The 27,259-nt window shown below is 45.3% G+C and overlaps 1 protein-coding gene across 3 annotated transcripts in view; it reads left to right on the forward strand.

The window, feature by feature from the left end:
• The first annotated feature begins 910 nt into the window (after window positions 1-910).
• The window catches only part of SH3GL2 (SH3 domain containing GRB2 like 2, endophilin A1), a 158,944-nt gene continuing 132,595 nt past the window's right edge, over window positions 911-27,259 (forward strand). For all 3 annotated transcript variants that reach the window (XR_014787371.1, XM_084832133.1, XM_084832132.1), the window contains exon 1: window positions 911-1,102. Coding sequence is in view for 1 of the 3 variants with exons in the window: in XM_084832132.1 (XP_084688258.1) it covers window positions 1,058-1,102 (45 nt within the window). In the remaining 2 variants the exon portion in view is untranslated. The remainder of the gene's footprint in view (window positions 1,103-27,259) is intronic.

Here is a 27,259-nt window from a genome sequence, read left to right on the forward strand (position 1 = left end):
TTTTGCTGCCTCAGGCAAAGGTCTCTCTCTCTCTCTCTCTCTCTCTCTCTCTCGCTCACACACACACGCCCCTTTCCACGTGGAGAAGTCAACTGGACTGGCTGTTGGATCTTATCTCAGCACCAGCAATGCATCCTCCACCATACCGGAGGCAGCAGGCTGGCTTAGGTGTTGCGGGGCAAGTCACACGGTACTCCTCGCTCTGTCCTGCAGCCCCTCGCCACTGCTCCTTGCCTCCCTCCCGCTGAGGCTGCTGCCCGACGACTGAGCTCGTGAAGCCAGGCACTCACGGCTGCCATCCCATGCGACTTACACGGGCATCAGCCCCACGGAGTTACGCAGCTGATCGTAGGCCTGGGCTCACTGGTGCCAATGAGCGCGGTGCACTTCGGACTCCACACGCGCAGGGCAGGGCTGCCGAAAGCCCCTCGCGGGCACGGGGAGGCAGCGCCCTAACATGCGATCGGGGCGGGGCCGAGGGCCCGCGCCCCACCTGCCGGGCGCCCCCCGGCCTTGCTCCACCGCTGCAGCCGTCTTGCTCGCCTCCCCCGCGCTCTGCCCGCAGGCAACGGAGGTGGTGAGGAGGGGGAGCAGCAGATGCCGGGGCTCCCCGGGGAGCAAGCGGGAGCGACGACGAGGAAGAGCGGGAGCAGCCAGGGACGCGGGGGCGAGCAGGTCGGCGCGCTGGAGGGGGCCCACGGCGGGCGCCCCGCCCAGGGCCCTCAAGGGCCGTCGGGGACCGACGCTGCGGGCTGCTGCAGCTGCAGCGTCGGACTGCAGGGGAGCGAGGGCAGCGCCGGCGTCCCAGCTCTGCTCGGGGGCGTCGCGCGTCCCCTTTAAGAGGCCGGGCTCCCTCGCCTTGACGTCAGGGTCCGTCTGCACCGCAGCCCCAGCCGCCAGGCAGGCGCGCACAGAGGCGGCGAGCGCGGCTGGCAGGAGAGGGAGACGCGGGCGAGCCCCCGTGCAAGCGCCGCCGCCGCCGCCGCCGCCGCCAGCAGCCCCGCTCGGCGCTTCAGGCCGGTATCGCCCCGCGGCGGCAGCAGCAGCCGCAGCAGCCATGTCCGTGGCGGGCTTGAAGAAGCAGTTCCACAAAGCCACGCAGGTAGGGCGGGCGGGCGGGGAGGGCAGCCCGCGCTGCGGGAGACGCGGCGTTCTCCGCCCGGCCCGGACGGCGCTCCTCGCGCCAGCCGCGGGGAGCCTCTGGGGGCGCTGCGTTGTGGGAGGTCGCGCGCGGGCTGGGGGCGGAGGGGCCGGCGCGGGCAGCTGGGCGGCTTTCGGGGGGTCGCCAGGCCCGCGCGTGGTGCCCGCCCGCGGATGGAAGGGGCGGCTGGGGCCCCCCGGCTGCCGCCCGCCCGCCTCTTTCGCGCGCCCCTCCTGCGCGCCTCCCGAGCGGCGTGGGCCAGCGAAGGGCCCCCCGTGACTGCAGCAGAAGCGGGGAGGCGAGGCGGGGAGTGCCGGCCCGGCCCCGGGCGGCCTGCCGCAAGCCGCGGGGAGCGCGGCGGGCCCGGGGAGCTGGCGAGGGGGAGGCCCGCACGCAGCCCGCCGAGCCCCCCGTTTGCACGCGGGGAGGGGGCTTCCGGGCGGTCGCGCTCGCGCTCTTCAACGAGCGGAGCCCCCGCGCTCGGCGGCAGGCGCGGGACGCTGCCCTCCTCGCTCGGGCGCTGCTTCCAGCCAGACACGCGCCGCTCTCTTCCTCCGCTCCCGGCGGCGGAGCCACCGCAAAGCACGGCGAGGGTGGGGCTGCTGCTCCCGCCGCCCCCCTCCCGCGAGCTGCTGCTGCGGGCAGCCTTCTCGGGTGGAGGAGGGGGCAGCAGCGTCTACAGCGGACGGGCGGAGGGGGCGGGGGCCGGGGCGGGGGCAGCGCTGGTCAGTGGCCCTGTTTCCATCCTGCCCCGGTTGACCGCCCGGCTGCGACTCGGGTTATCCGGTGACCTTGCAGTGATGTAGTCACCGGGCTTTGATCTCCCGTGGCGCGCCATCGCGCCACCGTCCCTCGAGCTGTGGGCGCCTTTCCCTGCCCACCGCCCCTCCGATCTTTCCGCTGGAAAATCGGCCCTCCTTTTCTCAAGGTGTCCTGCCTCTTGGATTGCTTGGCCGGCTTTCGATCTTTAGTAGAACTATTTGAAACTTTATGTTCAAGGTGTCCCAATATCTGGCGTTTAAATCCCGGGCTGGAGTTGAGTAGAATGTGAGTTACTTTCAGGCGAGAAGCCTGAGCAAAAGATGAGGTGTTTGTGTTTTGACTGATAGATATTTTCAGGTTTAACTTAGATGCCAGAAAACTGTTTCAGTACAGGGCAAAGATTAATCTGCTCCACCACCACCCCAACTTGGGTAGGGGATCCTCCTGCCCTCAGTTTGAAAGGATGTTCCTTAAAAAAAAATACTATTTTGTCTGTTCGTGAGCTTACGGTGTGCATAGGAGCTACACTAATTCAGGCAGTCAAGCCAAATGCTATGCAGAGCATCCCTACGTGGGTGTACTGAGAAGTGGGTCTTATTCTCAGGGAAGTGTGTGTAGGATTGCAGCCTTCATGACTTTGCTTGTCAAGTTGCCTTTTGGACTGTAATCCAAGGACCAGACTTTGATTCAGTTGAAGTTGGTGTAAGTTGGTGTAAACCTGGGGAAAAACAGCTCCTTTCTTAATAAGGAATTGCCATGGAGCTTCTGCCTTTATTTTCTTCTCAATGAAGGCCACATGTTACGTGATGCTTCTGATGAAGTGACTTCACAATAGCCTCTTGCCATTTCACATACTGCCCTAGCAAATCTGCTTACAGGATGCGGAGCGACAGTGCGCCTTCTTTCAAGGCCCTGCTGCATGCACCACTGCATCATCTTAACTGTAGGAAGCGCAGACCTCCCACCCTAACTTAATGGAACAGTTCTACTACTAGCACATCCCTTCACATCTTCGCCCTGATTCTTTTATCATCTTGATAAAATGTCATTAATAGACAGTTTCCAACCCTGTTAACAGGCTGAGCTCTGGCAAATGCTTTCTTAGGGAAATGTGATGTTGTGTTGCTACAGTTGTGTTCAGTACCCTTGACATCAGCTCACTATGGTTTGTCACAGCTGTAACAGACAATGTGTGTTGCTTGTCTTCTCATTGCACCGTTTCCTTCCTGTAGGCCTCCAGCCATATTAAAAGCACTTCCAATTGAACTGGTTTGGAAGAGGGAAAGCGAACGTTTTGGCACTCAGTTGGTGGTCAAGATTAAATTAAAATAAGGTCAAGAGAATTCTCTGTAGTTTACATGAAGACTTTTGAATGCCGCTACTATTCACATGAGTTGCAAAAGCTTTTAGCTAGGCAGGCTTTTAAAGTAGAGGACAGTAGAATAATAGTTCAATGACATTGCTGCATTAATCAGTTATTTTGATCAATGTTTTTAGCAGACATGCTTCCATCTCCCATTGTAATAGATGATAAAAGTCCTGTGAGTTTAACAAGTTTGGATTGTGTGGGTGGGTGTGGAATCCCCCCAAGTTTACTGTGTTCTGCTTGTACTCTGTGTCTGACACTTTTGAAACTTTCATGCTGGTTAATAAGCAAGAATTAAATACTGAGCATGTCTTCCTGATTAATTTGTAATCTTAAAACCTATTTCTGTGCAGCAAAGTGTGATTCATCATTCTGAAGGCCTAGAGCGTAACCTAAAATGTTAAATCACATTTTATATAATTGTACCATTTAAAACCTCATTTTTTTAAAAAAAATCATTTTTAAAGAATAGTACTGAACATTAAAAAAGACTGAATAAACAAATAAAAGTCAAAATGTTGCAGTGATAAGTCTCTTGCCAAAAATAAACAATTTAACTCTTAATTTAAATGTGGTCTCCCCAGAAATTTGCATTTAGTCTAGCTTGATCTCCATGAAATGCTTAGTGGTCAGAGTTGAGGAAATGAGTTTCGTGACTCCTTGACCTTGATTCATCTCTTTATGCTAATTGGGAAGCACTATAAGTTCATCTGACAAGACTAACACACAGAAATCCCTCTTATCCTTCTGCTGCACAAGGTAAAGAGAGGCTGTACACACTTGCACGTTCCATGTGGACTTTTGGATTAAATCTGTTTTTCAGCATGGCTCCTGTTCCTGGCTTGGCCTCCTGTGTACATCTCTAGGTTGTTTCACACATTACCTTGTTTAGGTGTACACTTCAAAATGCAAATGTATGCAACAAATGGGTATTTGAAAACGCAAGTTGAGTGCCCAATGTAGGGTGAGGGAGAGGAGCAGTTAGACAACTTCCTCTCCCCCCCCCACCCCCCCACCCCCCTGAGCAGCAATAGCATGGGGCTAGATGAGTAGTATCTGACTTCTGTAGCCCTGAGCCTCTGTGCTCCAGTGCTGTAGCTCAAATACCTTATAGCTCTAACTCCCTAGGTGAGCAAAAAGCTGCTCATCTGGCTCCAAACCTGAGCAGTTCAGTGGGGTGAGGGTGGTATTTTGATCCCCTCTTCTGTATGAGAGAATGTTAGGAGGGATTTGAATTGGGTGCGATGCACCACGGATTGCAAGGTACGTTAAGGTGGAGAAAGAAACATTGGGGGAGATTAATTAGATTTGGGTGTTTTCCTTTCAAATCCAAATAAATCTTCCCAGACTTTTTTTTTTAGTTGTGAAGCGGTCAGTTCCCCCCTCAAAGGTTTTATAGCGTTCTGGACTGGATCCAGGGAGGGAATTGGGGTCTGATGCTAATTCTTCCCCATTCCAGAATACTACAATCTGTATGGGCTCTACTCGATGAATTTCCCAATCCTCTCTGCCTCTCCCCCATCCCCAGCCAACTGATTTCAGCCATCTCAACATTTGTGTCATTGCTTGGAGGGGCAATGAGCATGTTCAGTCCTTGTGAAGATATTGGGCATGGGGTGGCTCTTTTTATTATAGTCTGAAAACTAATATTTTTCTGAAAACCTGGGAAGTCCCTGAGTTTTCAGAAATGCATACCTTCTGTCAGTGTGGCCTGGTGTCCCTGCCATATGGACGGATAACTTGGTGAACCTGGGCCTATGAATGCATAGGCAAGCAGGACGTGCCACATGATGCTGCTGTGTGGCCTCCCTCCTGACATGATTGCTCTGGTTCAGGTCCCAGCTAGCCACTGTCCCTAAGCAGAGCTTCTGCCCCAGCTCCACATTTTCTGGTGTGCTTTCCAACTGAACAATGGACACTGTGTGGCTACTGAGCATGCTCAGTACTCATTGAACCTCTTGCGGGGAGGATGCCCCTTAGTTTCGCTTTATTTATAATTTCTGCAAAGCTTGGGGTTCCCCAGAGCTGATACCTCCTTCTTGTTTTTCCATGGCCCCATCTTGGCTTGAATCCTGTTGGCACTCACAACCTATTCGAGGGTATGATAATGACGAGTTCCATGCAAAAACATGAAACAGAGAATTGACAGTATGGGCTGTAGCTCCTTGCTGGAGTGTTCTCTTGGTGCAGTATATGGGTCTCTTACTTTATTATTATTTATTTATTGCTTTTATATCCCGCCTTCTTTCCTCTTGCAAGGAACCCAGGGCGGCTTACATTATCCTCCTCCTCTCCATTTTATCCTCACAACAACAACCCTGTGAGGTAGGCTGGGCTGAGAGTCTGTGAGTGGCCCAAAGTCACCCAGTGAGCTTCCATGGCTGAGTGGGGACTAGAACCCAGATCGCCCAGCTCCCAGTCCAACACTCTGACCACTACACCACACTGGCTCTCTCTCATTGCTGTGTAATATGTGCAATGGAATGCTTAAGTACCTGATGAAATGCTGGAAAGGATTGGGGTCTGATGCGTACGTGGCTAGAAACTAAGGCTACTCTACATCTAGATTCAATATCTGTAGGTACTATTCCACCCCCACCTGCCCCAACATCCAAGCTTCTTTCAGGAAACTGAAATAACCGTTTAGGTATGCCAGTGTGGTACTTCATTTGACATGGCTGTGAGGTTCTTATTTACCTCCTCCAAGGGGAGTTGAGCCACTTTAAGCCATTAGACTATTTACATGTACACCTAAAAATCCAACATTTGACTGTGACCAAAATGTGTCAGCAAACGCATGTATTACACAGGCCCACTTGTCTGGCAGCCAGCTGCAGTGCCCTGATGAGTATACGCTTGGGGGCAAACCCAGATCAACTGCCACGTAATGTGTGAATGGCCCGAAAGATGTCTCCAGACTAAAAGTTTATTGTTTTGCAACATCATCCTTTCTATGGCAGTAAATGCTGGCCTTTATTGTGTCACACTGTGTGTGTGTGTGTGTGTGTGTGTGAGAGAGAGAGAGAGAGAGAGAGAGAGAGAGAGCAAGAGCGTCTCTGTGTTTGCTTGGCCATATTATGAGAAAGAGGTGCAATGTTCTCTGGGTAAACTTACTGGGTTAACTCAAAGTTGGTTCAGATATGTCTGATTGGAAATGAGGGAGGCAATAGTGCAGATTTGTCTGCCTTGTTCCCTTGCTAGCCCCCCAGAAGGGATGGTTCACAGAAGGTAGCAATGTTTCTTCATGAGTTTTGTTCTGCATGAGTCTTGTTTGTAGAAATGTGACCTGAGTCCCACATGGACATAGCTGACCTATGATGCCTGCAAGAGTCATCTTTTGCCTCTTTCTACATCAGGGGTAGACAAGGTGCCTTGCAGATGTTTTGGACTACAGATCCCATAAAGCCTAGCCATTTGTCTTGCTGGCAGGGGCTGATGAGAGTTGTAGTCCACAGCATCTGGAGGGCACCAAGCTGCATAGTAAAGGAGCAAGACGCAGGTTCCTGCAGGTCAATCACATAGTAGTATGTATTTAAGAGAGGCTTAAAATGCCCCCACTGGGAATGCTGTTAATGGCATTCCTAATGAGTCAAATGTAAGGGCCATAAACCAGTTTGGCAAATGTTGAAGTTACAGTTGGGAGGAAAAGGGCTTGAGCTTTTACAAAGCTGCCAAGTGTCAAACTAGATGGAGCTCTCAGGTGGCTCTAGCAATGGAGACGGCTGGAGAAAATCTAATCCATTTTTCTCCCAGTCGCGCAAGGAGAATCATGGAGTTAGAAGGGACTCCAAAGAGAGAATCTAGCCTCTCATGCAGGATTTAGCACATTTAATTCTGGTAGACTACCCTCTATAATCCAGATCCTAGTGTGCAGTAAAGAGAGCCAGAATGTTGTAAGTGGAGCGTGCAAGGGACTCTGCTAGAAACAGTGTTCCAGATGTTTTAAGCAAGTGGTTTGCCTTATTGCACTGGGATTAGAGGGAAGCCCTTTGGAGCTGCCAGCCAGCCTGACCTGCAGCAAAATATCTCTCTACTCTCCGTCTAAGATCAGCAAATTCTTATGAAGCAGCACCCAAGCAGAGTCTTGCTCAACATTTAACTGGAGCACACACCTCTGTGCAAGCCAAGCCAACCTCTCTCTTACAGCTCTTTGATCATTTTCAGCCTTTCTAGGGTAACCAAGGACTTTTGGTAGGTATCTGTCAAATGTAAATGAACGTATCCAGATGGACAGTCACCCTCTTACCTTTATGGCTTGTCTGTTGCTTTGAAATGTTGACCCTGGGGTGGGGAACCTATGACCCCCTCAGTGTTGTTGGACTGAAGCTCCCATTGCCCATTACCACTAGCCATGTTGGCCGGGGCTGATGGGAGTTGGAATCCAACATCATCCACAGGTTCCCCACTCCTGAGCTAAGCATTTAAGCCTGCTAGACCTGTCATCTGGGATAGGATCTCTGTGACACATCAGCACATATTAAGGGTGCAATCCTATGCATGCTTAGACAGAAAAAATTCTACAACTTCCATGGTTGCTAGACAGCAGCTGGATGGCCACAGGATTGGTCAGTTTCCTGGAACTGATCTCAGAGCCCACGTTCCAAGCCCACATTCCCAGAGAACTGCCTCCCCACCCCCACCCCCGCTGCCTCATAGGCGGTGCAGATCTTCCTTGTGCTCTGCGCTTGTAAGAGTAGCACAGAGTGGGGCAAAAGGGGGCTTTCCTGGGGCTGGGGTAGAGAGTGTGGCAGTGCCTTCCACACTTCCTATGTGTCTTCCGGCCTCCCGACCCCATGCTCCGATGTCCCATGGCCAGATAGCCCAAATCAGCCATCTAGCCGCAAATGCAAGGCAGCTGGAGTGCGGAGGAGATGACCCCCTCTGTGTTCCTCCTGCCGTGCTCCAGATAGGTGGTCGCCTCCAAGTTTGGAGGTGGCCACCTATCCGCATAGGATTGCTCCCTAATCTTCAGAGGAAATGATACCCGATCATAGTAATCTTGTTGCTCATTTATGCTCATGCTAAATTAACATGCAACTGAACCCTCCAGACCCGATTGGCCCAATGTTTCCAATTCCAAAATCCTGCTTGTAATCCATTTGGGGGAAAAGGCTCTCTTCCTATGCAGGCTCTCAGATCTATCCCACCCAGGGGAACCTCTATCCTATATTGCAATATTGAGATATGAGTATTTGCTGCTTGGCCTTAAATGCTGGGGCCTGGCTTGTAAAGACAGTAGCTTTACGTCTCAGTACGTACATATATGTCAATACAATTACACAATATAAATATATATACTTGCATCCCTATTTCATTTCCCCACTTTGATTTCAAATCGTCTGTAAAACTTCGTCTCAATTAAGGAACTTTTAAAAATGAGCCTTTTATGCATGAAACCACCATTCATACCTCCATGCACACAAAAGAGTTAATTGGTTTTTTTTCCCCCAAATTGCTGATTTATCCTTGATTCTTTTATCTTTGTGGATACTTTTTTAATTAACAAAAACTTACGCTATTGTTTTTAATCCTTTTGGCTGATGTTGCAAGGTTGAAAGTCAACCATGTGACCAACTGTTCTGTTTATTATTGATGAAGTAGTGATGGCATCCAATTTTGGAATTAGGGGGTTCATATGCTGAACTCCCCCGCCTTTGGAAGTAATTATGATTAAGTATTATGAGTTGAACCTAAACCACTTTGAATTAAGTTCTGTCTTTTAACGTGGCTCACTGCTTCCACCAACAATGGGTTTCCAAGCACTCATACTTGAGAAGGGCTAGGGAAACAGGCAAGAAAAAGGACTCTCTGAAGTCGGGCAAGGCCTTGTAGGTCTCACTTTAACTGGCTTGGATGCTCCTGAGCATGCTTAGGCATGTCACTTCCTGCTCAAGTTTATGAGACTTTTAGCTTCCTGTGCCCTGTGATTCAATGAAATGGGCCAGGAAGCATAGAAAATAAACACCATGCAACCTGCTAGTAAATGATGCTTGGAAAGGGGCAAAAGGGATGTAGGAGGAAGAGGCTGTCAGGAGATCTGTATCTGGTGTCAGGAAAAGTTCAGAAAGCTTATTCTCTGGGAAACCTTAGGAAAAACCAGACTTACTGACCTGGTTCATATGTAATGACAGCCCAGACTATGGGTTGAGTATTAGTTGTTGTTGAACCTGTGGGTTGTCATTACATGTGACTCCTGTGCCATGGTTTAACTATGCATTGTTAACCATGAACAACCCAGAGTTCACAACCCACCAGCAAACCATCTTCCTGGGTTATTTGAGGTTACAACCCATAGTTAAACCATAGTGCAGGGTTCGTATGTAACAACAACCCATACTCAATCAGTACACTGGCTTGTCATTGCATGCAAACCAGGTCATTATGAAGTGAGCTGGGGACAGCTTGGCTAACAATTAAGAGAAGTGATATAGGGGGTTTGAAAGAAACAAACACTCAAAGAGGTGTGTGTGTCTGTCCTAGTTGTGCCCTTTGTTGTGTACTGTCCTAAGCAACCACTAACTGGGAGTCTAAACTTTCTCTGGTAAATAATTCTGTGAACTTGCACTTTCCTAAGTCAGTTTCTGTAATAGTTTTGCATGTTTATAATCTTTTCTGCCTTTGCCATTTAATTGTGTAGGAATTGTCTTTGGGGATACATATGATAATTTTCTCCAGAGTTATCATTTATTATCATGATCACTGCTTAACTTAACCTTTTGCAGCTCTGTCAATCCTGGATTTAAACTCTGAGTGTGAAACAAATACTTCTCCATCTGATATGGTGGCAGATGTCCTTAGAAACCTAACCAGCGCTTTGTGGAATTCTGAGTGTGTTACAAAATACATTATGTTATATATGATGAAAGGAGGAGATGTGCATATGCTAGAATGTGGCAGCGTTCTCTGCAAGAAGGGTCACATTTAACCATGTGGGTGGATTATCTTAATTTTCTAGTTTTGGTAATCAAACCTGGTAACCAGCTTAATAAGATCCTTGTTTGTTTGACTCCTGCAGCTGTGGGATTTACTGTAATATTTAACATGGGGCAGAAATAATTGGTTCACATCAAAGGGCTGCCATCTCAGCATTCACGCTGAGCTAATGTCACATGCTGTTATTTGTCATGGTAAAGCAGCAGGGCATAACAGTTGAAGCAGTTGGGATGGACTACCAGTTTTACTTAATGACCTAGTATTTTTGGCATCAGAATTGTTTAACCCGGAGACAGATGTTTTCCTTCAAACCAACAGCTCAGCTGTGCTTTTGATATACATTTCTGCTTTTCAAGTCTTGTCCAGGTAACTGTAAGGTTGCCGTCTGATCTGGATTCCAGAACAAAGTGATTCCAATGTAATTTAGATCCCCTGAAGCATTTCAGGAACTTCAATCGATTGGTAGAATGTCAGCAATGGATGCTCGGTAAATAGACTATTGCCAACCAGCCAGTATCTTGACATAAAATCATGTCTTCTGTACAGTAGGTACTATAGTGAGGTCTGAAGAGTCATTAATGCTACCTTGACCCATGCAGAAACCAAAAGTTGACAACCTTAGCTAGAGAGACCAAATATGCTGAGGAACATGGCAGTGGAGTCACCTTGGATAGCTGGTGATTCTTTAGAGTTCTGACTGAAACCCAGAGTGGATTCATCACCTCACTGACATTGGAGCCACCTGCTTCCACTGGAAATGGCTACATTATCCCTTGGTCCTGGGCATATGCTCTGAAGGTGTTTTGATAATGCAGCAGGTCTGGCTCTGGACAGTGCTGTGACAGACCAATTTGGAATCCTACATATGTTTCCTTGAGTTCCATGATGGAAGAAAGCTGGAGAAACAATTTGATCAGCACATGGAACTGAACAGTTGACTTCTGTCACTGCTTCACTTTTGTATCTTGTTTGAAGGCCAGAGCTTAAATGGAGGCTTAGGAGCTCAGATGTCTTCATTTCTATTTCTCACTGGCTGTACTAAGTTAGGTTCACAACTTCATGTATGACTATTCTCCTTCCCAGATATTAAATCTGTATAGGAAAATTTTGGTACATTGTCACATGTGATAAAGACATCAATATCTCCTTTGATGCACATTTGTGGTCCAGCAGTTACATTAGTAGCATGCAACATCTACATTGGAGAACAAAAATTAAATTGTGTCATGAACACTTTGATTAGAAAAAGTTTCCACATCAAGGAATAGAGGGGTATATATGATAATTCTAGCCTATTTTAATTCTATCCTGAAGGCTCACTAGACCTTCACTTCCTTTAATTTAGTCCTCGACCAAAACTTTCTCAACTCCCCAAGCTTGGAAAAGTTACCATATGCAGTCTACATGGAAAATGTGTGGATTGGAGTCATACGTACATAAGAGCCCTGCTGGATCAGACCAAGGGTCCATCTAGTTCAGCATTCTCTTCATACAGTGGCCAACCAGCTGCCCACGGGAAACTGACAAGAAGGACATGAGTGCAACCCCACCCTCCTGCCCATGTTCCCCAGCAACTGGTGTACATAGGCATACTGCCTCTGATACCGGAGGTAGCATATAGCCATCAGGACCAGTGGCCATCAATAGCTTTGTCTGTGCATTTATCCAACCCTCTTTTAAAGATAGCCATCACTATGTCTTGTGGTAGCAAATTCCATAGTATAACTGCACTGTGTGAAGAAATCCTTCCTTTTATCTGTCCTGAATCTCCCACCAATCAATTTCAAGGGATGATCCCAGGCTCTAGTATTATGAGAGCATGAGAAAAATGTCTCCTTATCCACATTCTCCACACCATGCCTTCTTCCAGAATTATCCACCATGCCTTATCCACATTCTCCACACCATGCCTTCTTCCAGGGTTATCCACCATGCCTTATCCACATTCTCCACACCATGCCTTCTTCCAGCGTTATCCACCATGCCTTATCCACATTCTCCACACCATGCCTTCTTCCAGCATTATCCACCATGCCTTATCCACATTCTCCACACCATGCCTTCTTCCAGCGTTATCCACCATGCCTTATCCACATTCTCCACACCATGCCTTCTTCCAGCATTATCCACCATGCCTTATCCACATTCTCCACACCATGCCTTTTTCCAGCATTCAAAAACTGCAAGAGTGGAGGACAGACAGGGATGCGCTATCGGTCCTACCCCCTGCCCCACCAACCTTCCCATGTCGATAAGAAAGGACTGAAGAGGCACTGTGACTGCATTCACCTGAATGCAGTTACAATGCTACATGGGATCAGGCATCCTGACTGTGCAGGCTTACCATTCCACTTCAGACCTTCCCCTTCAGATCTTCCCTGTCAACCTGGGGCGGTCATGGGTGGAGCGGGTGGGACTGACACCTGCATCCCCACCTGCCCTCCACACTGACAGTTTTTGAATGCCTGTAGAGGGCTTAGGAGTGGACCATCTAGCACAGGTTGTCCCTATTAAGTCTCATTGAAATTGAATGAGAATCACCGGGAGCACCTCATCTTATGGCCACAGTAACCGGGCAGGCTGGCAAGGGAGAAGGCGCTCTCTCGGGTATCTTGGTCCCAAGTTGTTTAGGGCTTTGTACTCTAATACCTTGATACCTTGAACCTGGCCCAGTAGCGAATAGGCAGCCAGTGCCGTTCCCTCAGCGAAGGAGTTGCATGCTGAAAAGGGGCAGCTCCCGGCAACAGCCAATCTGCTGCATTCCGCATGAGCTCCAGCTTCTGGACCAACTCTTACAGTAAGGTATATGCTCCCCTTGTTGGCTTTGGTGAAGGGAAGGTCTTCCCTTGCAAAAATGTGTTTTTATTGATTGATGTTAATACATATGTAACATTTAAAGCAGCAAAATGTCTGGTGTTAGCCTGCAGTTGCAAAAGCGGGGGTGCCGAACCTCTGGGCCATAGTGCTCCACATATGGCCTATGGATGTCATGCCGCCTCTGTGGGCCCCAGCCCTTTGGCACTCCCCGCCCCCGGGCTAAAGGGGGAATTGTGAAACAAGGTCAGGATCCTTTTTTTTTTCTTCCTGGAGTGCCGCTGTATGTTCCCTGTTAGTATTAATGTTTGGTGTATAATAGCGGACTACTTCATTACAATAAAATTGAATATGAATATTACAGGTTTGCTAAATAAATGAAATAATAATTACAACCAACAATTGCAGCAGGAAACTGGAGCAGTGGGTTTGTGTCTTGACAAATAGATCCTTTAAAATGAAATCTCTGATCTCTCACTGTGCGCACTCTTTCCATTATTCAGCGTCCCAGTTGCTTCAAAATTAAGGATGAGCAAATAGTCAGCCAAATTGAACTGCTAATGTGAAACTATTTGGAGTCTCCATGCCTCCCTAAAATGCTCTTGAAACCCTTAAGCTTCTCTCCCTCACTCTTCACAAAAATGTACCTAGCAGTAATATAAGGAAACCAATTACACTGTCAGGCACAACATGGTTGTGGAATCCAGGTGAATATTCTGTGCTGGGTGAATATTCATTGGGCAATTTTGTATAAAATCATCTGTTTGCTTTTAAACTGAGATCCCAATGTAGTGCCCATTGTTGGATGGTGGCTAAAGCTGTCCAAGTACAAAAGGATAAATGATAAGAGAAGTTGGCATCTGTCTGTGTGTTCTAGAAGCAAGGTTTTTTCTAACAACAGCCCTATAACCATGCTATTGATAAGCTGATTATAAATAACTCACAGTGCAATCCTGTGTATATTTACCACTGTGTTCAATAGAGCTTACTCCCAGGTAAGTGTAAGGGACTGCAGTCTCAGTCTTGGAAACCCCTTCCCACCTGGACACCTGTGGCATGCAAGAATGACCTCTAGGAGATAAAGTATGGGAGAATTTCTGCTTTGGAAGAGCTAGTCCTTTTATTTGTGAGTTTTTGATGTGCTAAAAGTTAACCAATGCATGAACTTGCTGGCTGTCACATGATTTTGGGTTAGCAAGTTTCTTGGATTTTTTTTTAAAGCTGAGGCTGATGATCTTGATCCTTTCTAATCTAGATTTTGGCCCAGTTTTGGGACTGAAACTGCCTTGGCCATCCTGGTGGATGACCTAAGCCAGAAACTGAACAGGAGAAATCAGTCTGTGTTAATCCTGTTGGACGTTTGTCTTTCAATATCATTAGTTGTGGTATCAACTGGGCTGGGAGGGGGTTAGGAATCAGCTGATCACTGCTTATTTGGTTTCCTCTGCAGCAGAAGGAAATTAAAAATACTTCCCCTATGTGCTCTGTTGGCCAAACATTCTTATAATTAGGACCCATTTATTGATATTCTGAGGAGTTGCACTTTGCTGCTTGTCTTTCATTAATTGGTTTTTGTGATTGTGAAAAACACTCTAGAGCTGGTGATTAAGAAGTTGTGTTTTTCAGTAGTAAAACTCCCTTGTTTTATGGAGTGGGGAGAGAGAAAGAACTGTTTAAGGCTTACACAAAAATCTTTCTCATTCCTACAGTCAGCCCTTAGATTCTGTTAGATCCATCCAGCTGCTCTCATAGGTTCTTTTCAATCTGCTGTTTATATATAATCATGTTATCATCCTGCTTTACAGTAATTGAACAGAATAATGGTGTCATGTCAGCAAGATATGTTGGTAGGGAACCCTTTATTTCCATGCTACAGTAATTGGCTGCCTCGTTTGTTTAGCCTGTAATTGTTGTTCAATCATGCATCGCCCACAACTCAGTCATTGACTGGAACACCTTCTTAAGCAGATAAGTTAAACCGATAAGTTCCACTCTTAAAAAGCCTTCAAGGAGCGAAATGGTAGAAATATTGTGTCATTCTATCAAATGAGATGCAAATTTTTATACATGCTAAATATGCCTGTTGAATTAACCACAATAGAGACATCCTAACAAGCTGAGCATTCAGCATTTGTAATCTTATTTTGTCATGTGTTATAAGATTCACTCTAGGTGTCTAAAACAATAGAAGCATACGCCTGGATGTGGTGGAATAGCAATCTCCACTTTCTACATGTGTATTTTTCCAATGTCTCTTGGCCAACTGCAGTTAGCGTAATGAGCTGCCGTTCACAGTGAATTTAACTGAGCTGTTTGTAATTTGCATTAATGCTACTCTTTATCATTAACTGTTATCTATGTCGTCACTGCCTAAGTTCGTTCATATTTCTAAGGCTCATTATCTTGGAGCAGATGTTCAAGGTGTACATGGGGGGGTGGGGGTGGAATCCCGGAGGATGGATGCACCAAAGCTGCTCAGACATGACACAAAAGGAAAAGGGATTGGGAGGGAGAAGGAAAAAAACACGAAGTCAGGCACTAGATTCATAGATCCTGCCCTATTTTCAAAGGCTGGGCAACTACACCAGAAAAGAAAGGGTGGACAAACCACACAAATAATTGTCTCTGTGTGTAGGCTACTGTGTTTGAGAGGCCTCATTTCAGATATTCCATGACTATCGATATATTGTATCCTGAAAAATCATTAGGAACTGAGCTGGGATTTGTACATGAAATGTACTAAGTTTGTTTGAAACACCAAGCTTTATTCTGATCTACTGATGTTTAAAAGAGTTGTTGCACTGAATTTTATCTTGTCTTTTCTTCCCCCCTTTGAAAACTGGGTGTTGGGTTGAGCTGTCATGTATGTACATACCAAATCTAATACAAGGTAGCTCTATGTTCTTCTGCCACAAACATACAAATAGAATGCTGAATGGGGTAGCTCAGGGAAAGCAAGCTAGTGCCTTCCAATTGTTTTGGACTATAACTCCTATAGTCCCTGGCCATTGGCCATGCTGCCTGGGGCTTAAGGGAGTTATACTCCAAAAATCAGGTTGGCAGTTAAAGGCTCCTCGCCGCTCAGCCAGAGAGCCACCATCAGTCTCCAGTGTGCGCTCCCTCCCTGGAAACAGGAGACTCCTCCTGGAACTTCCTACAGTGCGTAAGTGGGATGAGCTACTTTGTAATGCTGCTACTTTTCAAACTCAGCGTGCCTAATCTCATTTCCAGCTGAATGTGCAAACTCAGTCGAGTGAAGTACATGCATGCATGAACCAGCCCCAAGGAGGTGTAATTCGAGTGCGAACAAGGAAGTCCCAGTGGCAGCATCTGTAAGCAGAGATTTTCTTGTTTCTAGTGCCACCCTTAGGTTATGAAACCAATCACTGTCAAATGCTGGTGCAAATCGATTGTTTGCATGATCAGATCCGTGCTCAAATGAATGAGCTGTAAGCTGTACAGTAGGGATGACTCTAAAAGACCAAAGGTTATGAATGCATACTCCAAAGGCAGCTTTAACTTAAGCATTGAAAAGCACATAATTGAACTCACTGCCAACATAATGTTCGACTGAGTGACTGCAGAAGGGAGCATATGATTTGCAGTAGCTGCAAGGAAAGGCATGCAGGGCTTCTCCAAGGCCCACTGCTGAGCTTGACTAGAGGTACATATGTAGTGGAAAGGGGTGGCCTGTAGTGTGTGCAGCGGCAGTCTGAGATCCCTGTGATTTCTTTGCTCTTATTTTAAATCCCCGCCACAACCTCCTTGTGCTGTGCTTTCCTAATCTTATAACAAATAGCTGAGTTACAAGAATTGGGATGAGGTCTGATCTTTGCTTTTTGGTTTCCTTTTTCAAAGCTAAGTGAGACCTTTGAGCTTTCAGTACTCGGTGATTGATCTCCGCAGTTAGATTTTTTTATTTTGCTAATATTACGCCTTTTTTTGTTGTTCACATTCCTCTGTTTTGGTTTTTAAAAGTAGTTTTTAAAAAGCTTAAGCACCTTTTGGGCAGGCTTTTCTTTACCACCTAAAAAGTGGCACATAAATACATAAAATAAACTGGTAGGCTTAAGTCATTTCTATTCCTGTACATGCATGCAATATGTTTGTATAATTAGATATGTATAAAACTCCATTGATGAATTTTTGCTAGTTTGCTTACAATATAGGCAGCTGCCTTATACCTGTTCAAACTATCTGTCCATCTTGATCAGGACTGTCTACTCTTGAGTGGCAGAGGCCATTCAGGACCTTGGGCAGAGGCCTTTCCCAACTAGGGAAGTCAGAGAAATCCACACCAGAATCAAATGAGTTTGGATTTCTATGAATCTGACCTATGGGTTCCACAGTGGAGCAGATTTTCCTGAGTCACATGGATTCTGTGGACTCATGGACCATTTTTTTTTAAACTTTCTAGAATTTTATGCAATTTTTTTGGTAGTAAAATACATAAAAAAAAACCCACCAGCTGAAAATGTGCATTTTCCCCGTAGGCTAAAGCATGAAAACATGCATTGGGGGAGGGATATGCGCATTTTGTGGGGACTTGCCTGTTTTGGGGAGCTTTTCAAATTTGTGCAAGTGTGAATTTGTGCAAATTTGGGAAATTGGCAGAATAGGATTTTTTCCAATGAGTGGAACGAAAGGCGCCTGACAATCTATGAAACGCAGGCAGATTTTATAAAATCTGTATATCCCTATTCCAAACAGGCAGATATTCCTGCCTGATTTTTTTTTAACTGAAAATTCTGGGGGTTGAACCTGGGACCTTCTGCATGCAAATCAGGTGCTCTGCCACCAAGTGATGCTCCCCCCCCAAAAAAAACGGTGTAATTCCCATGTAGATTCCTTGAGTCTCCTTTGACTCTTTGCAGCCACAGGAACTTCCCAATTCATCTCTAGTTTAATGTTAGTCAAAACCGGTTGGCAACTCCTGTATGAATGGATAAGTACTATGATCTAGGCACCATCTGCTTGTTTCTGGAGCCTTGCTGTTCACAGGCCTGTGCGTAAATGTGCCACTCCTAAGTATCATTGGGTTTTCATTCATGTCGGTAAAGGCAAATAGTGCTGGATATGATGTTGACCATCCATGTCTTGGGGAAAATGGTCTCCTTCCTCCTCTTCTGCTCCCAATGACTAGAAATAGAGCTGGCCTGCATGCTTATGGCCTTTGCTGGCTCCATGCCCTTTTTTTTACAGGCACCTTTATGTGCTATGACAGTCCTACCTGAGGCAGGTTAAACTGGCTATGAAATCAGATTTCACTGCAATATACCACCAAGTGGCTTGCCAGTGGAATCTGCCCTTTGGTGCCTGGAGGGTATTTTTCAATGTCTCAGCAGTTTGCTGCTTTTGAAGCAGAAGTTGCATATGGGAATTGCCTCAGGAGTTCCTCAGGAAGCCACAGTTCATGCTTGACAGATGTGTAATTATTCCTAACTCCATGTTTTGTTTTTGCAATACAATGTCACAAGGTAGTCATTAACCCTATTTGCACCTTCCCTGAATTTACTTCAGTGCCAAAGTGTTATGGCTCTGAGGATCTCTTCCCTCCCCTTGATAAGCTGTAGCTTTTGTTTGTTTGCTGTTTTCTCTGCCATTCAGGGCAAGTTTCCTTTTCTCTCCTGGTTGGTAACAGGCTTTGAATTCTAGAATCCAATTAAGTTCTCCCTGTGGGCATGCAGGCCTCTTGCAGTCCCTGATTCTCTTTGTTGCAAACCTGTAGTGGAACAAGCGGTAGAATTATTGCTGCCCATTCTGTTGCCGCAGCTCAGAGTGTGATTATTTATTAAGTGCTGCCAGCCAGCAAGACGAATACATTATGCTCAGACAAAGCAGACTGTGTACTCTTAAAACATACTCTTTGTAATGACATTGAGTTTTTAAGATGGCAGGTTGGCAGGCCTGTCATTGTTCCTCAGTGCAAACATCAGGCTTTGTAAGAATGTTATGATAACTCCCAAGGTAAGAATTGCAAAAGGTACTAATTTTTGCTCACTACACTGTACTTTTAGACCAGTTAAAGCATCATAGAGTTCTTGTAGTTTCTTCAGAATTGTGAGGGTGGGTTTGTTGTCATCAACATCCTTTGTAAGCAGGTATATTGGAAACATGGCCTACCCTGAGTGGCTTACTAGATCCACAAAGGTCCTTGGGATACCTTTCCCCTTAAGAGAGGCTCTTCAGTAAACTAGCTATGCCAGATACTTAGGTCTTGTTCACACAAGCATGTTCATGACTTTATGACTTGAAGATCAAGGATTGCCTGTATGCGTGAAGATACTAGGCATGCGAATGCTGCGAATTCCATTCAGTTTAAGCCCAATGGGATTCCACAGCATTTCCATTCTGGTAAGCGGTGGCGGCCTGCAGTAGATTTTTTTTCCTATAGCAGAAATATTTTGTGCATATTTTTTCCATTTTCTTTTTATTTGAGGATCTTGAAATTTGCGCAAATGGTGTTGTAATTTTTTTAAAAAAATTATTGGTGATCTTGCGCAAGTCCACATGTCTGCTGTGTAGCCCCACAGAGGCATATTCCCCTCTTGTCAATATCCTTGTCAGTTTCATCCTTTCTACACACTACTTCCTTTAGCCCAGCAGAGCCATATTCTGTACTTTTCAAAGAACTTGTCAATTTTACCCTCTACTTCCACACTTTGTGAGCAAAGGAGGGTGGGGAAAATCCATACCTTCTTTGACACAAGTATGGCCTATAGCTCTGCTGGGCTAAAGGAAATGTTTGTGGAGAGGATGCAACTGACAAGGATATTGACAAGAGGGGAATATGCCTCTGCAGGGCTACATAGTGCACAGGTGGACTTCAGGCTGTGTGCACTTGTGCAAGATTGCCAATAATTTTTTTTTTAAATTATGACATAATTTGTGCAAATTTCAAGATCCCCAAATGCTAACCAAAAATTGGTGTATATTGCCTCCATTAAAAACACACACACACACCACAGAATCCGTATATTGGCTCAATTCGCTACAGATCAACTCGATGCCAGCAGGAAGAAATGGAACGAAATCCACAGGGCCAAACTAGAAAAACCTATTGAGTTTTCATCCCCCCAAACAAAATTCTCATATATCCCTAACCATCACAGATCAAATCCTACAGATCTGATGTCACATCAAATGCAGTACTTTATGATGAAGATGCTTGAGGGTGCAATCCTATGCATGTTTAGACAGAAAAAAGTCCTACAACTCCCAATGTTCCCTGGGGAATGCTGGGAATTGTAGAACTTGCACCCTTATCTATTCAGTTGCTAGACATCAAGTATTGAGTAATGGGGAGTGGCACATGCATGTTTGGAACCAGTTTTTAGAATAGTTTTATCATGAGCAGAGAATGGCAGAATCAACCAAATGTCTGGGTTTTAAAAAAAAGTATTGAAGGAAGCACAGATGGAAGTATTTCAAAGACTGCAAGATCAGCTTGCAATATTGGTATGTGGTGTCAATCACTGCAAAAATGAATTTCTGCTCTTGAAATCCAGCACTTCAGAATTCTGAAAAAACATGATAAGGCTCAATATAATTAGTGTACTGGCTTGCAGTGGGCTATGACAGCTTAACTGAATGCCATGAAACTGACAACGTAGCCCCAAAGAGTACTTTTATATTTGAAATCTTGGTAAAGGGACTCTACTTACAATGCAAGAAGACATAGCAGCTGCTGTTACCAAGGGACTGATTTTTTTTTTAAACACTTTTTACCAGGTGTAATTTAGTGTCAGCTCTTATAATAAGGTGTGTGTGCACATGTGTGCATGCATGTGCATGCATGTATGTGTGAAGGAGACTGACAGACTCCATGAAAGTGTGAGTTATTTTTGCAGAGACGTTATTTGCTATGACCTGAGTTTGATCCCAGCAGAAGCTGGGTCCCAGGTAGCTGGCTTAGGTCGACTCAGCCTTCCGTCCTTCCAAGGTCGGTAAAATGAGTACCCAGCTTGCTGGTGGGAAGGTAGTCACGACTAGGGAAGGCAATGGCAAACCACCCCACTATAGTCTGCCAGGAAAACGCCAGCGTTAGCGGCGCCCCTCTAGGAGTCAGTAATGACTCGGTGCTTGCACAGGAGGAACCTTTCCTTTCCTATTTGCTGTAAGAGCCAATTTCCTCTTTTACAAAGTGGTCTAACACTGTGGTAATTGTGCATTTCAGTGAATATGCATGAAATTAATCGTACATAACTTAATGCATGTTTATGTTACTTTATCATTCTTGAAACTTGTGTTCAGCAGGAAAGGGTTTTAGTCATAGCAGCTCCTCCCATACACCACTAATATGGAGGAGGTAAAGCAACAGGATTAACTGAATGAGGACTTGGAGAAATGGGATGCATAGCTTGTCTGATGATTCCATCAACCGGGAATGCATGTTTGTGCAGAGTTATTGTTCTTCTTGCCAGAGAAGCATGTGGAAGTCCTGTAGACATTCAGTCTGTTTAAATTTTAGATTGTAAGACCTTTGGGGCAGGCACCTGTCCTCTTGTATTGTGTGAAGCTCCATGTGTACTAATGCAATTAGGCAATTACATCCTTTTCAACATCAGTATCTTGCTGGATCTGCCACTACCAAATGGCAGCCACTCTGTGCTGGCCAGTTTAGGAAACAGAATCAAAGCCAATAGATGTATGCTATTAGACAGTAGGGAGTTCAAATCAGTCAATCCTAAAGGAAATCAACCCTGAGTGCTCATTGGAAGGACAGATACTGAAGCTGAAATATTTTGGCCACCTAATGCGAAGAGAAAACTCCCTGGAAAAGACCCTGATGCTGGGAAAGACTGAAGGCAAAAGGAGAAGGGGATGGCAGAGGATGAGATGGCTAGATAGCATCACCGATGCAATGAATATGGACTTGAGCACACTCTGGGAGAGAGCGCAGGACAGGAAGGCCTGGCGTGCTATGGTCCATGGGGTCACGAAGAGTCGGACACGACTGAACGACTGAACAACAACAACAATTAGGCAGTAGAGATCTAATCAGCCCCGGTGGATCAGCACCATGGACAGTTCTCCCTACCATTTAGCCTTGGCTGTTTCTATTTTTGAAATACATTAGAAACAGAGTTTGGAAGCAGCCATAGGAGTTTATATCTTTTGCAGAACGAAACAGGTTCTTAGCTTTAGTGAATTAAGAAGTTGCCTATGGTATTGCTCATTGGTAATGTTTGCCTTTTTGCTCCTTTGTTGTGCAACAGCCAGTCAAGGATACGGAGCAATGTCTTTCTAAATATGATTTCGTTGCCTGAATGAATAAATAGACAAAGTCTGGAAATGAAGGTGTGGGCTACATGTCATCACTATTAAGGTAGATCCCAGTGTTCACCATAGCAAAAGCGTAAATTCTGGAAGTAAAGTATGTGTCTTTAACAATATTTAAAACAAACAAATGTGCATGTCTAGGAAACAATTGTAACATGTAGCACTCTTCTAAAACAGCTCAGGATTAAGGTTTCAGATGATGGTGAGAGTCTTGATGTTGAACCAAGGAATCTGTCTGGTTCACCTTGGATGGAGACAGTTTTGTGTTAACAGCTGGAGGTTATATTTTCAAAGATGGAGGGTCTATGGTTGCCTGAGACTTTCTTCTATCCAGCGATCCCAGGACACTGAAACCTGAAACCATCTTATCACCTGTCAGAGCCCAATTTACATGTCTGCAATTCTTCCTCCAGGATTACTATCTTCAGACTCTGACCATGCAGACATCCTGACAACACCTAGTCAGCCTCCCCCCACTCCCCCTCCCCCGGCCAACCTGCTTTTTTTTTTTTAACATCTTGCCTGATGAAGAGACCTGGAGATCTTCAAAAGTTAGCACAGTTTTTGTGATCTCTGAGTTGGCCTAATAAATGTATTACACTATGTGGATTTGAGAACAAAAATAATTATACACCCTCTTCAAATGGCCTATAAAAGCACGGGGACTCAGTTAAGGTGTTGCAGTTCAACAGTAATGCTCACCCATAAGTGGCAGCTGTGGTTTGTTCAGTAGACTTCATAATTCGGATGGTTACTCTGAATTGTGTTCCTTCACAGTAGTGGTTTAAAAATGGCATTCAGAATCAATTGCCTTTTCTTGAGAATTTATACTTAAACTCCTGTTACAGGGAAATAAGAGTTGGGCACAGGCTGTTGGTAGTGGAGGTTCCTTGTGCAGGGGTGCCACTTAGGCAAGAAGACAGAGTGTGTGTGTGCCCCCCCATGCACAATACCATGTTATGTTTAAGTCACAAATGATTATTCTTCAGGAGCATCTTCATCTCTTGCAGCTGGCATACCAAATGTCTATGTATAAACCTTTAAAAGGGCCTGTGTAGTAGATATGCATCCCAAAAGGTGTAAATCTCTTCGCTTGAAGAAAGTGATGATACATGTTCTTACAATATACTACTGTTTTTGTTTTAATTTTGAATGTGTCCATGAGTGTGCTGTTGAACTTTGCTGTAGAACTTGGCTTCTCCTTCCCCACCTTCCTAAATCTGAAATGGTACCCATGTCCTTTTGCACCCAGCTATGAAGAGTCTGTGTTATCTGGCCTCATTCCTTGATCAGTCAGCTTTCACCTTTAGGAGACAAGACACCTGTTGTAATAGCTCTATTTCTTTCACTCATAATATCGGGCAGGGCATATATGCAGGAATGTGGTCCCCAGAAGCAAACAGTTAGAAGCTATTGATTACTTATTTACCTTACATTGCTTCTTGCCCAGATTTAGTAATTATTTCTTTCAGCTGCTCAGGTGACAATATGGATCTCCTCCCCACACTATGCGCACACACATGGTATTTGAGTAGTTGACAGCAGTTATATTTACTCGAGCAGTTTTACTTTTCACCTTTCTCTTCCTCCTTTTGACCACAGTAGTTGATATTTGCTGTTTTGTAGGGGAATTATAGGAGAACAACCCTCTAGTTAAGAGTAAGGGAAAATCTATCAAATGAGTACAAATGCTGACATTAGGTTATGTATCTTTACAGCTGGCTACAAGATGGAAGGTGACACATCCCAGCAATCCTAGCTCATTAATAAAGTAGTTATAAAACCATGATGAAGGTTGTTCTGTTCTCTCTCCACCTTAACCCTACAGTGACAGGCTAGTTTTATACAAAACCGAGGTTCTCTATAATGGTGTAGATGTGGAAAACAGACTAGATAGAACTTCTTCATGCATGAGGCCTTATGCACCCTGTAACCTGTATAAAGTCTTATTATTTAGGTGGTGCAAAAATCTCCATGTGTAAAGCCAATAGTCATGATCCAACCAGTGCTAAGCTCCCATAAATCTCACTGGTTTTTAATGGGAGAATTAAGCACATGCTTAAGTTCTATGCATTTCAGTTGCAGATTTATTCAGATGCTTGACTTCTGCTTGATTGTACTTTATTAATGCTTCAGCAACAAAGATTTGGCTAGGCAAAACCTGCAAAACCAGGATTTCATACTTCATGCATAACCACTTCTCAGTTCTAGTTTATCTAGCACATTTGCTGATTTTCCCTCCCCTCCCTATCTCTTATGCTTAATACAGACCACATGGTTATATAAATACCTTTATGAACTTTACAACTGTCACTGTCCTTGATTCTTTTTTCTTTGGCAAATGCATATGCAATCAGTTTCCTAATCTCTATCTCTGGCTTAATAGACTGTGGGGTGGGGGGTGGGGAATGATGTAACAGGATTGGAGAAATAAAAGAGGCTCATTTCCATATGAAGAAGAGCTTGGAACTTTGTCTATTTGTGTCCCAGTATCCATATTTTTATAGATGTGTAAACTAGGAGTGACTTGTTCAGCTGACATGGTCCCACAACTTTAATGTTGTGCAGTGCTGTAATTTGCCCATAGGCATGTAGCTCTGTATGCTATGGTATTGTGTGATTAAAACGAACCATATCACCTCTTCCAATACATGGTCAGTCTTCATGTATACTATAGATAACACTGGACTCTACAAAAAAGTTTCTCAAGGTTGCAGCTAAGAACAGAAGTTCTCAAAAGGAAACTTCCTGGAAATCAAGAGCGCATAATGACATATTCTAGGCAAGGGAGGTCATATTTTAGATAAACATGTTTACCCTGGCTTTGTTAAAAATGTCAAGGTGGCTTACAGTGTAATGAAACTTTAAAAAACACAGAACCCAATACAAGAAAAGCTAATACACGGGTAAGGGATGCGAGAAAGAAGAGAAAACCATTTAAAACTAATGTGCCGGGTGGATTAAACTCAACAGTTTGATCGTACCAGTTGCCGCTTGGAAAGAGAAATCTTCAGATAGCTGTGGCTGGCTATGGAGGGAAGCTTTTGTGTGTCACTAAGGTACTAATGTGAGCTGCATGAGACATGTTGTCTGTCTTCAGCATTCCCTGTAGGTTTCCTATGGGCAAGTTGAATAACTTCTTTCTGCTTGGCTGCAAGTACTTCACCACACGGTGATGCTGTGATTTAACATTAATACTTCAGATATGCTCACTTAAGCATGACAGAGGTGCTCATAAGAACAGTTATCCCTGCTCAGACATGCAGAGCAAGAACAGGCCAAACATGTATGTGATGTCGATGAGAATATGTGTGGTGGTTGTATAAATTTTGCAACAGAGTGCCTGTATATATCTGTCACGAGGTGTTAGGAGAGTAAGAGAGCAATCCTATGGCTGCTAATCAGCAGCTGGATGGACATAGGATACATCGGTTTCTGGGAACCGACCTTCCCCCACCTCCTGAGCTACCCCGCAGGTAGCTCAGAATGGCCCCCTCACTCTGCTCTTGGAAGAGGAGTGAGGAGCGGTGAAAACGGGGTGTTCTGGGGTGCGTTCCAGAGCAGAGAAGGCGGAAATGCCAGTATGACACATCCAGCGTGTTGTCTGGCAGCTGCTTCCCCCGCTCCGCCTTGGCTGTCTAGCTGCAAATGCAGGGCAGCTGAAGCGTGGAGGGAACGATCCCCTCTGTGCGTCTCCTGTCCTGCATTGGATAGGTGGTCCCCTCTGATGCTGGTAGGAGCTCCCTAAGTGGACTTGCTCCCTAAGTGGACTTGGTGGAGAAGAGATTTCTGTATGGATTACCAAAGGCCCTTTTCAACCAACTGCAGCAGTTGCAACTACTTTCAGAGATAACCAGCACCTACAAGTGATGGGACGTGTTCTGTGGAATTCGATCTCGAATATTTCTTCTATGGAACTTTACTTTGGAAGGTTTTGTCCAGTGGGGACATGTTGGGAGTAAGTACTGGCACTTTTCAGACATAGCCCAAAGCAATAGGAAGCAGCTGGATTAAGTCAGGAACATATGTTTAGGAAGAAATGCATATAAACACAACCCACTTTCAGAGTCTAAAGACACAATCCTATGCATGTTTAGACAGAAAGAAGCCTACAATTCCCAGCATGCCCCAGCCAGCATGGCTGGTTGGGGCGTGCTGGGAGTTGTAGGCCTTATTCTGTCCAAACGTGTATAGGATTGTGCTCTAAGCAATGAAGTGATCAATATGCTCTTTTTTAGAGGTTATTTTCCACTTTTTGTCTCAATCAAACGCCCCAAAAGAAATGGTCTGGATCATTTATAATGTAGATATTGACATAAGAAGCCAGTTCAGTAGCTTTTTAAAACCAGTGGTTGCTATATTTCTGAAGTAACAATTACTTTTCACATGCCTGAGTGACCTCCTAGCAACTTTCTCTTGCTCCCAGAGCCCTGAATGCGTCATCCTACCCCATAACTCAGCCTTCCCCAACTTGGTACCCTCCATATGCTTTGGACTACAACTCCCAGCATTCTTGACCATTGGCCCTGCTGGCTGGGGCTGATGGGAGTTGAAGTCCACAACATCTGGATGGCACCAAGTTGGGGGAGGCTGCCATAATCCTTTTCCCCAATAGATTTCCTACTATGGCCTGCATTTTTCATCATTCCAGTCTCCACTAGCTCACTGCTTCTTCTCTCCATCAACCCTGGATTCCCAGGCATCCTCCAACTCAGAGCCTCACAGATTTGTGCTTTTGTCACTGTTGCCCTGCATAGCCAAATAGATAAAAAATCTGGGTGGATGTGATTTTTATGTTGGTTCTTCATGGTGCTTTATTTTAATATGGCTTATTTTCTGAATTTCTGTTCATGTTCTTTTTTTCCTTATGCCTCTTGATCCTCCTTCGGAGAAAGGTGGGTTAAAACGGATAAACAAAACATGTTTTCAGTGAGGCATGTTCAAGAGCAAAGATGTAGTAG

Source organism: Heloderma suspectum, chromosome 2 (genome assembly GCF_057233095.1).
Source record: "Heloderma suspectum isolate Gila_16-S chromosome 2, 16-S_ref, whole genome shotgun sequence".
Taxonomy (NCBI): Eukaryota; Metazoa; Chordata; class Lepidosauria; order Squamata; family Helodermatidae; genus Heloderma; species Heloderma suspectum.